Source organism: Glycine soja, chromosome 11 (genome assembly GCF_004193775.1).
Source record: "Glycine soja cultivar W05 chromosome 11, ASM419377v2, whole genome shotgun sequence".
Taxonomy (NCBI): domain Eukaryota; kingdom Viridiplantae; phylum Streptophyta; class Magnoliopsida; order Fabales; family Fabaceae; genus Glycine; species Glycine soja.
In genome coordinates this window covers 52,609,996-52,621,325 of record NC_041012.1, presented here as the reverse complement: position 1 = coordinate 52,621,325, position 11,330 = coordinate 52,609,996, and the positions used below count along the sequence as shown (strand labels likewise).

Here is an 11,330-nt window from a genome sequence, read left to right as displayed (position 1 = left end):
CACCAAATACCTCCTATTGCATTTCGAAAAATTTATTCCATAATGTAAATTTACATTCTGAATGAACTTTTCAAAAATACAACGGGAAGGGCACGATTCAATATTGGGATGCAGGATACAATAGTCTAAAATGATACATATGTATAATTTATTTTAAACTTTTAGATGTGTACATAGTGGCTTACGAAGATGATGTGCTAATGAAGGATAAACTAACTAAAAGGTAAAGCCTATCCATAATATTCTCATGCATCTTAATTTTCACTATAATAAGTAATTTGTAAAGATTTTTATTGTTTAACATGTTTTCCATTCACTCCTAATCTTTTTCACATACACTGATTCAACAATTTAATATTTTGAGATTTGTCAAATAAATTGAGTTATAAAGAGATTTCAAGAAAATAATCCAAGACTCAACTAACCCCAATGAACAAAAATATTAAATGTAAATCTGTTTGGCAAAAGATAAAATAGATTAAGAGTAAAATATTAAATTAATAGAAAAATTATAAAAATATTGAAATCATTGTTTTTTCCCACCTTTTTGTTTCTTAAACAAAAAAAGGATAAGAAAGTGTATTAAGACAATTTTGCATGTATTTACACCGAAGTTGTTAAAAATATAATGTACTCCATCCGGATCTAAATATAAGCAAATTTAACTACGAGACACATGGATTAATGAACTCAGTTAATAACATTTATTTCAAAAAAATCTTCTTAAAATACCCTTCATAGCGATGCTTGCATAATAGAAATAAATGATTAACGGGAAACAAGATTTTATTAAAAGAATGATATAATATAAATACTATTATTAAATAAGATAAAAGTTAGTTAATATTTACTTATATTTAGGTCCAAAATTATTTTTGGTGTTGCTTATATTTAGGTTCGGAGGAAGTATTCACTAAACACAAAACTTAACACTCAGTTGAAACATTTGAAGGGAAGGGATAACACATAGGTTGACTCCTAGTCCCCTAAGATATTGGATATAATTGCACTAGTAAATTTTGTACATAAGAAAGAAGGAGGTCCTTGAAAGTAGAAAGCTAGAGAGTTTGCCACTCTTTTACTCAGCTTTTTGTTCCCACTTCTAGTTGAGAGCTAATGCTCACATCCCCAAAAGGGTTTCTAAATTTTCCATGTCCTCCATGTGAACATTTCAAAACCCTAACTTAGAATCCTTCCCCAAAACGAAACCCCTAGAGATTGTGAACTGACTTATCACCGTTGAAAGTCATGGATCACAGATACAACTACAGTTTTGTTGTGCTACACATATGATATTCACCCATTGCTATTTAAGTTTGCCGTCATGGAATGCCCTTGCCAGACTCTCAGTCACACTCTCACTGTCCAAATATTCCCCTTTCCTTTAGACAAACATATCCAAACATCTCACGTCTTATTTCATTATACTGCTACAATTTAATTTTATCGTTTAATATTATTTTTAAAAAGGCTAAAATTATTTTGATGGTCTCTTATTTTTATTTTAGCTTGTAATTTAATTCTTTATTTTTAAAATTTTCAAATTTATTAAAAGTTATAAAATAATCATTTAAGTTGTTTTTTTTATAGTATCTCTATCTTTGAATTAACGTCTTTTTAGATTTTTTGAGATAAACATCTTATAAAAAACTACTTAAAGAATCATTTTATAATTTTTAATAAATAAAACTCTATTTTCCAACTTTTAAAAAATAAAATACTAAATTACAACCTAAAATAAAGATAAGAAACTATGTGAACAATTTAACCTTTAAAAACATATTCAAGGACTATTTGTTCATTAAGTTATAATATTTAAAGATTAATTTGACATTAAGTTGTAAAATGCAGGGATCAATTTGTCATTAAATTTTTTGTATGACTAATTTGTTGCACTTATCACACATTTATAACAAAACTAATAAATTAACATTTTTCAATAAAAAAAATTGTCACGACATCACACTTTCGAGTGTCCTATAATTTAATTTTTTCAGGATTTTCTTAATAATGCTTTTTACTTATATTCTTCATAAAATTGTTCTTATGGATATGTGAAAATTTAACCTTTTGAAGTTTAAAGAAAGTTTTATTGATACAAAAATACTAGAGAAATATTAGGAATATATTATTTTGACACACTCTTTTGAACGCTTTCATTCTTATTAGTTAAGATTTATGGAAAATGACAATTTTATAAATCCCACAACGTTTAATGAATCTCTCTTCTTATTTTTTAGTTTTTAATAAATTTTAATCAATTAAAAAAATGTATTTGAATAAGTGTGTTACAATCCTAACACGTTCCAAAAGTCTAATACTCTCCTAAGGAATGCTAGCAAATATGTGAACAAAACACTCTTTTGAAAATACTCTATGATTAACTGATTTTTATTGAAATTCATAAAATTTTGTAATTTTTTATGAAAATACCTTTCACGGAAACAGAAACTAGTATCCAAGTATCAAAAAACACAAAAGAAATTAGTCATGAAAGGTATTTATGTAAAAAGAAATACAAAATTTTTGGGCGGTGCAAAGAGCAACCCCCTTCAGTTGGGCATTCATGCTAGGCCGGTTTTGACATTAATGTATCTTGTGTTTTACTAGTTGTGGGCATAGTGTGGCTTAGGAAGGACAATACGGCGGCTGCATCTGTGCATCAGCATTCAGCAATTCGTAGATGAGATAAGAGTTGAGATTACTGAGGTTAAACTAACTAAAAGGTAAAGCCAATACACTCAATATTCTCATGCATACTAATTTTAACGTATTCGTATTGAAAATAATTTGTGAAGATTGTCATTCTTTAGCATGATATCCATCCATTCCTAATCTTTTTCATTAATACTAATTCAAACAATTAATAATATTGAGTTTAGTCAGACAAATTGAGTTATAAAGAGATTTTTAGAAAATAAACCAACACTCAGATAACTCAATTGAATGAAAATATTAAATTGTAAATCTGTTTTGCAAAAGAGAAAGTGGATTACGACAATAAGGAATATATAGTTTAGCAAAAATAACAAATGTAAAATACTGTTGTTTTTTTTTATAAAATGAACGGATTGGCAAAAAGCACAAGATCGAATGCAAAACACTAAGTCAGTTGTAAAATTAACAATATTGAAATCATTGCCAATTTACATCCTTTTCATGCCAAGGAGTTATAAGATTAATTGGATAGTAAAAGAAAAAAGTGAGATTGTGGGTTCCATTTTCCCCACTAACAAAAAAACAAAAATTAACAACTTATATTTGAGTGCATACCACATAGGTTGGCCCCTAGTCCCCTACAAAACAGGGTGGAGGAGATGAATCTATCCTACCTACAATTTTCCTTGTACATGCGGAAACATAACTTCAACGCGCCCTCTCAAAATTATGTCTAGAAGAAGTTAGAAAAAGAAAATTCTTTTTATCAAGTAGGATTAGACAATGACTCAACAGAAAAAATCCTGTCCATTTTAAGCTTGCTCCTCACATCTTGTATCTCCTTCATTTGTTTCTGCATGGCAAACAAATTCTGTTAAACCATCCAGCCAAGGCATAAGACGTTAGATAAAAAAGATTGAGGCGATGCATTGGCAACACAAAAGAAATATTTTTTTCACCATGCTCCACCTCATATAGTGCATTCCAGCATGCATTGGACTTCTCATAATGCAGTATCCATTCAGTGGCCATCCCGTACTCAATTGTATTGGGTTGGGAGCAATGTGATGTTGATACTGCATTTCTCTATAAAAAAACACACAACACATCATGTAAATCATATTTTCAAATATATGCGTGGGCTGGGGGGAGGGGTAAAGGTAAAATAAATCAATGAATTAGGTGAGTTAGGCTACCATCTCTTGGTGTTGCCTTTGATGCGCAGCTCTGTCAAGGACCAAATGGCCAGTGAATCTTTTTTTCTTGCCAGGCTCACGTAGAGTTCCCTTGATGGCACTGACAATCCTGCAGAAAATTTATAAACAGTATAGATTATGCAGTATAAAATAACTTTGGAGACAAAGTTCAGAAATAAAGGGTTTCCGCTTAAGTAGAAGTAAGACACAGTGTAAGCATTGCAATTTTAGCAACAGACAAGAGGAATATGACTAAGAAATAAAAATGGAAGAAAATGCCATACTACCACACTTGTCTAATCCGGGATCAATTATACAAAATGATGGAGAAATTAACGAGAATGTCACATGCAACATATAAGTGCAACAACTAAAATGGAGAAAGGCTCGGGTTATTTCTGGTCACAAAGTACCTACCAAGCTCAAATGTAAGTTTTATTGTATTGTTTTAAGTCCGGTTATTTTGTATGGTGATGAATGTTGTACTTTAAAGCAACAACACAAGAGAAATGTGAAAGTAATAGAAATGAGAATGTTAAGATGAATGTGTGACCACAGAAAGGAGAGGGAGGCCAAGAAAGACTTTGAAGCAGTTGTCAAAAGATATCTTATGGTAAATAATATTCCAGAAGTTTTGACTTCTAATCAAGCCACAAGGCATTGTGTGACCTCACTTAGTGGGATAAGGCTTTGTTGTTGTATATATTATGCAGTATAATATCATGCCAAGTTTAAAATTCTTTGGAAAATCAAAGCCATCCAATGTCAGATATTTCTTTCTTTCCATTGTAATAACAAATGGTGCAAACAAAAAGAATACATATAGTATGCATTATTTAATCCTTACCCCCGTGATCAACAATAGAATGTTGCCAGGTTCAACTTTTGGTGCAAAATCCCTGTTTTTGTTTTTATCTATCTAACCAAAATGCGAAGAAATATAAACTTAACCATTATTCTATGTTGACTTTCATATTTGGAGATATAGCATTAGTATATCAACGAATTAGAACCTATTGTGTGGTTTGCATCTATCGACATAACTTTCTCTGACCTGGAAATGACACTAATTAAATAGTAAAGCCTTTCAACTCTATAAGATAATCTTTTTAGAAAGTAGTGGGTGTTAGATCACTTAGACACTATCCAAGTTCTTAAATAGAACAAATTATCATTGTAACGATTCATAGAAGTTAGAAGAGAAATTCAACATGAAAAACAAGGCCAGAGCAATACCTCCCTTCTCCAAGAACAAGGCATCTCTTGTTCAACTGATATATTGCAGATTCAGCTGCATCTTTTGTCTTAAAAATAACTAATGCTCTACCTGTCAGTAGATGAGGAAACACAATCAATGGAGGATCTAAAAGTCACAACATTTATTATGCACAACTGAATTAATATTTCTCATCATGCCAATGAAAGAGCCACAGAAAAAATAACAAAATGGGATTCTTTGATGATTTTAAAGGTAAATCTGTAGCTACCATAGTATTTACTGGAACCTGGGCTCCATTCTATCATCCTTGCCTCAACCCTTGCTTTGAGAGCACACCAAACAAGATCCTGAACAAGAATTGAGGTAAAAGACATTAAGAAACAAAAACACTAGACACAGACCCGATTAATTTAAAATCTAAACTAAAACTTCCTCTTAGGAAGAAGAATAACTCATCTGAAAACTGATTGTCTGGTCACGTCCATTTAAGTTTCAATTTTTATGGTTGTCAAGCCATATATAGCACATCCGCACACAACATATAGGGTATTTTAAATAGGACAATACTTAGAGAACTTGATGTCAAGGGTGTTAGGAACTTGATCAATGTTTTGTCCATTTAACTATGTCATGGGTACTTCTAAAACTATATCAGCACATAGATTATATCAGTCTCAACTAATAGATACGTTTCACTTTTCAATTGTCATGTTATAGAAATTTTACAACTGTTCATGTCTCTGATGACGTTGAAATTTTCATAAAGCTAGTCATAATCTTATAGGGTTGTAATCTTTAAAAGTTCAACGCACAAATAAAGTAGGCAGCAATAATGATTGGATAGATTGCTCACCATAGCATCATCTTAATGCAAGTAAAATATAAAAAACCTCTGTTCAGTAGAAAGTAAACAATCTGTTAGAGAATTTGAAAAGTTGGACCCTGTATACCTCTACTTCAAATGACGTGTAGGATGGATCTAGATTATTCAGTAAAACCAAGGTACCCATCTTTTGAGCTGTCTGCAGTCTTTCATCCCAAGGCTACAAATGAAATTGTTAGAAGGAATCAAGTATAACAATATTATATCCTTATGATAGAAGAATATATTTGCATTTATTCACTCTGGATGAAATTTTTAATCTGTACTATATATATAATCTGCCATATGCAAATATGGTTGAAAGCAGATAAGAACAAAATTTTTATAATGATTAATAAAAAGGAAACTTCACTTCATTCTATTTATTATAAAATATACTTATTTTGTAGCAGTTCAAAAAGAATTGTTTGATCATATTTTAAGATCAAGAATATTTATTACTAGTTAAATCCAAATAAGATTAGCATCGCTTATTTCAAACCAACATAGGCAAGTGCCATGTGCAAACGAACCAAAAAAAAACATTTAAAAGTAGCCACATGCAATTGTTAAAAGAGTGAATTTACATTTGGTTTTATTCAGGTAAGTGAAAATTCTGGCACACTAGAAATTTGGTAAGTTTCCAATCAATATCACAAGGATGTAGACTGGCCACTCAAAGTTAAAAGGATCTTATTTAAGACTTTATTGAAAAACTGATGACTCAATAGGAGAATGACCTAAATGTGATAAACCAAAAAAAAAAATTATGGAAGAGGGCAATCACAATAACAAGCATTTCAAATGGAAAATTAATTTCTCTTAGCTAAGATATCGGGAATTCTTAACCATCAAGCTGCCTGATAATAACAAGAAAAAATTCAAGTTTACAAAAAGATTCTCTACCTGCAGGTAAAAGAGCAAATCTTTAAAAAAGTAACTACAATTTGGCAGATAATTTAAGTCATAGTCATATCTTAAGACCATTGATGGTAGAGTGTGTAGGAAGTCAATTTGTAAATTTACTGGCTGATGGAAAGTGATTTTTTTTCACATCATAATAATACAGATAAAAGCATGTAAAGACAAACATAGTCTGCCCACTATAACTTCAGTACTTTAATCATTAAAAAAAAAAAAGAGAGAAATCATCAGTACGCATAAAAAATAACAAAATTAAAAAGCTAAGAAAAACTCTATAGTTTTAGATACAAGATTAAGAAATTATAGATAAAGCAAACCAGTTTAGATCCCAGAGTATAAGGTGTGGAAGTTCTGAAAAAGTAAAAAAACTTCAGCCTATAAAAACTTTCATGTATTACATTACACTATTTTTCTATTTCCAAATCTATGAAGTGCCAACACCACTTGTATTTTAAGTGTCACAATGTCAAGCATGTTTCCGACTCCGACACTCGTCTAACATGTGTCAGACACTTCTCATTAAGTATCCAACTAAAAAAATATTTTTTACCTTCTTGGACACTTAAGGCCACACTTCTATACAACTCGACTTGAGCCAACACTTCCATATAGACGAACACAATGATATTACTTAAATCTTTAGAAAATAAAGCTTAAAATATTAAAAATTAATGTCTTTCACCTATTTTCGTGAGACTCATTCCATGAATATTATCTCTTAAATCTTAATATTCTTTTGCGAGACTCATTATCATAAACAGTAGAGACACAACAAGTAAAAAAATATATGTACAAATAGACATGTATTGAGAAAATATAAATTAATAAATAAAAAAACGAACTGATAAACATGCATTAAGCAGAAAAAAAATATGTATTAACTTTTTACTTTGTTTTTCTTTTTCAAATTTTTTAATAAATTGACTTATATTTTTTATGAGGGAGAATTTAAAAAGCTATGGAATTGGAAGGATAAGCAATCACCCACATCAATTTGTCCAATTGGAAACAAGGTTAAACTAAATTCTATAGTGACATCTTCATATTTTTGTCATTGGCAATCCACTAAATTTTTAAATTTCTTTGCCGCAAGTGTATCATCTAAAAATTAATATACACATCAATGCATAATCAGAGAAATTATTACGATGTATTAAATTTAGCACAATAAAAGTGTATTAGCGTGATAAAAACACAGACACAGGTACGACAAAGCATCTTATATTTTGGACATTAGTCATGTTGAAGTGTCAATGTCATGTCTGTCCTTCATAGATCCAAATAAGAAAAAGACTATTTTTTAGATAAACCCAAACCATAAAAATGATCAAAACCTAAACCACGAATTTACAATAAATATAAACTCACCATTTTCTTAAACCACCTTCTTTTTTCCTGCAACAATGAAATCAAGGGTTCGTAAAGGATTAGAACTGTGACAGGAGTCATATATGAAACCACATCTACAAGTTACAAATTAAGAATACTCGCTTTGTTACCATCAAGTTTCTCTTTATCTTGCTTCAGAAGTCAGGTTCTCAAGTTAAATAATTTTTATCAAGAGAAAAAGGGACATTTTACATTTTAGGGACTCCTATCATTGTAGATTTGTAGTCAAAGAATAGACAAGAAAAAAAGAGAGCTTCAAATCATAATTATGATTATGATGAACCATTCATATTTCAACAATATTCAAAGGTAAATTTTCTCAAGACACCAAACAAGTAGATAAGATGTAGCTACCAAACAACCCCCAGTCAGTTGGGCATTCATGTTGGGCCGGTTTCCATAATGAATACAGAAACCAGCCCAGTGTGAATGCTCAGCATGAAAGAACTGACAAGAGCACATCTAGGATTAGACTTTTAAGAACATAAAATATGAGTACAAGACAATCGACATGGAATTTTAGAGACTTACTGCATCTGGCCTTTCAATTACATCAATAACTTTTTTATTTGTTTTGACTCTTTCATCCTGTCTGAGTTCTGCCTTCTTCTCATCAATTTCCTGTTCCTTAGGGGTTTTGCTAATTTGGCCAATGGTTGGCTTCTCTTCTACAATCTTCCTCTTTTTATATGTATAAGAATCTGATGATTGCTTTGGCAAAACATTCTCATAAGTCCTAACTTTAGCTTTATCATTAACTTGACAATGTGAGATAGTACAAGGATTAGTCCTAGTCTTAATCACAATTTTGGGTCTTATATCTGTCCCAACATGCAGATGGTTACTGGTTTTTTCATCCCCATTCCTGTTAAAGAACCGCTCCACTGCAGAACAGTAATCAAGTGAGCTAATGTGAGTCGTAATACTAATTTAAGGCAACTACAGGCTGCTGTGTTAAAAAAAAACAGTAATTTCTCCAGATCAACAAGTCAAATAGTTTCCACATGTGATGTGTACAGTTTAATTTTAATGAAGATGGCATGTAACAAAATACAAGACATGAATAATGACCTCTAATTCCATCAATCTCATTAGTAAATTGATCAATGATTACACCCCTTACAACATCGAAAGTGCAATTGAAAAAGTAGTCTGCTTTCTTTAACTCTATTTCTGATGGCTTAGGATTTCTCTTGTCCTTTGAAGTGCAAATAACACTGCATTTTCGAATAATTGATTCCTGAAAAACAAAATTTTAAATGAAGGAAATAGCATCAACAAACTTCTATAAAATGACAAAGACTCGATTTTCAACTATATCAAATGTTATGTACAACAAAAGTACCATGTAAAACAAAAATGACACTTTAGGCTCTACCCAAAATTTTATAACTGAGCAAAATAGCAAACCAAATTAATAACAGCTTCAAAACTTCAAAAGGGGGAGTCTAGCATTAGCATAACTGCAGGCCAATGCACCTGCTATCATTCTTTTTCTTCCCTTCTAAAGTTCCTCTTAAAATTGATGCCTAGCACTTTAGCTTCCCATATCATAACACACTTTTAGTTTAGCGGCGTTTTATAAATTATAACCAACCAAGTCATGGTGCAGAATGACCATTTTAGCCATTGACAAAAAGATTGCTTCAGAACCATTTTCAACCTACCAAAATAAACTAATACACATTAACTTTAGAGAGACAAGTTCCTCATTACATGCAACCATCCCACACATTCGGACTCCTTAAACCCCACATTTAACTGAAATTACTACTCCAAAATATAACATCACACTCACTCAATCTGAATCAATAACTCGATAAGCAATTAATTAGTTAAATTACCAGGTAATTGAAATTGGAAACACCTTTGCCCTCACCAGATGCCAAGAACAACTCATTCCAACACGGCTTATATTGTCCGAGCCAATTACGAATATCGAAGGGCCGGAAAAACCAGACAAGTTTGATCATCTTTTGACGATTTCGTGTCTCGAATATCTTGACAAGCTTGCCAATGGAAGTTTCAACATGGCCGGCAGTGTACAAGTAAACACAATCATACAGAAAATACTCCACACCCTCGTAAACAAAGGACTCATAGTACTGGATGTCTTTATTTTTCCCACCAACACCTCTCTTATCGCCCCACTTGAAATCAATCATTTTTCCAACATTTGCCTCTGATGGTGGTGGGCGTGAGTGTGACATGTTCTAGTCGATCACAGATGCAACCGTAGGTTGGACAAATACCTGAGACAAAGTAAACCAACAAATAAATAAGTCACATAATAATATTTGAAACGATAAAAGCATAAAAAATAGTAACATATAGTAGAGCAAAGTGTGACAGAAAGAAAGAAGAGATAGAAGATGGAAGAAGAAGAGTCGAATAAAATGGGAAACAGAGGAAGTTAGGGATTAGAAAAATAATAACAGAAAGGTAAATGCGGGAAGCATGGGTTTACGAAAGTTGGATAGAGAAGATTAGCGCGGTTTCCCTCACCAAACAAGTGAAAAATGTTGTAACGTATATTCTATAATAGAAAGCTTGACTTCGGTAAGTTAGGAAAAGCTGCTTCCATCACAAGCAATCATGCACCACGACGACGCAGTTAAAAGCAGAAAATGGAATTGGGGTTTTGCGAGCCAGTGATTGTGAAAGGTGGCAGAAGAAGAAGAAGAAAACGACACCGTTCTTGATTCTTCTTCGTTCGTCCGTACAGTCTAGTCTAGGCATGCACCAGGGCATGACCAGTAGTCAATAACCAATACATTTTGAACCTCCTTCACGGCCTATTCGCGATTCGTTTCCCACTTACCCACTACTACTACTACTACTATTAACTCTCTCTTTGTGACCCTCATCATTCATCATTTAGTTACCACTCATTTAATAAAATTTATTTCATGAAAAATATAAAATATGTGGTCGGTTAACTTATTTAGTAGGTTTTCTTTTCAATTTTAACTATTTTTTTCAATTAGATCTATGATTGCCTAATTTTTTAAAGAACAAACTCCTCCATCCTAAGTTTATGACTTATTACACTCATTTTTTCTTATTGTTGGATCCTATAGAA

At 31.7% G+C, this 11,330-nt stretch overlaps 1 protein-coding gene across 2 annotated transcripts; it reads right to left on the bottom strand.

Moving 5' to 3' along the window:
• Positions 1–3,154: 3,154 nt before the first annotated feature.
• Positions 3,155–10,493, bottom strand: LOC114375852 (protein ANTI-SILENCING 1-like). 2 transcript variants are annotated; one of them, XM_028333718.1, is made up of 10 exons: positions 10,093–10,493; positions 9,320–9,488; positions 8,780–9,132; positions 8,228–8,254; positions 6,024–6,116; positions 5,342–5,420; positions 5,091–5,181; positions 3,855–3,963; positions 3,618–3,744; positions 3,155–3,511 (listed from the first exon to the last, which is right to left on the bottom strand). In XM_028333718.1, exons 1-10 carry the CDS (start codon positions 10,456–10,458, stop codon positions 3,471–3,473), a joined length of 1,455 nt encoding a protein of 484 aa, XP_028189519.1. In that variant the 5' UTR covers positions 10,459–10,493; the 3' UTR covers positions 3,155–3,470. The 2 variants fall into 2 exon arrangements, with proteins under 2 accessions (XP_028189519.1, XP_028189517.1); XM_028333716.1 differs by having other exon boundaries at positions 3,628–3,744.
• Positions 10,494–11,330: the final 837 nt, after the last annotated feature.

What these genes read in the sequence shown, in the direction of transcription:
- LOC114375852 (XM_028333716.1), bottom strand. Translation starts at nt 10,458, where the DNA reads ATGTCACACTCACGCCCACCACCATCAGAGGCAAATGTTGGAAAAATG. An exon ending in TTTCCAATTTCAATTACCTG is followed by an intron (nt 9,489 to 10,092) that starts GTAATTTAACTA and finishes TTTGTTTTTCAG; the next exon opens with GAATCAATTATTCGAAAATG. An exon ending in TAATTGAAAGGCCAGATGCA is followed by an intron (nt 8,255 to 8,779) that starts GTAAGTCTCTAA and finishes TCATTGTTGCAG; the next exon opens with GAAAAAAGAAGGTGGTTTAA.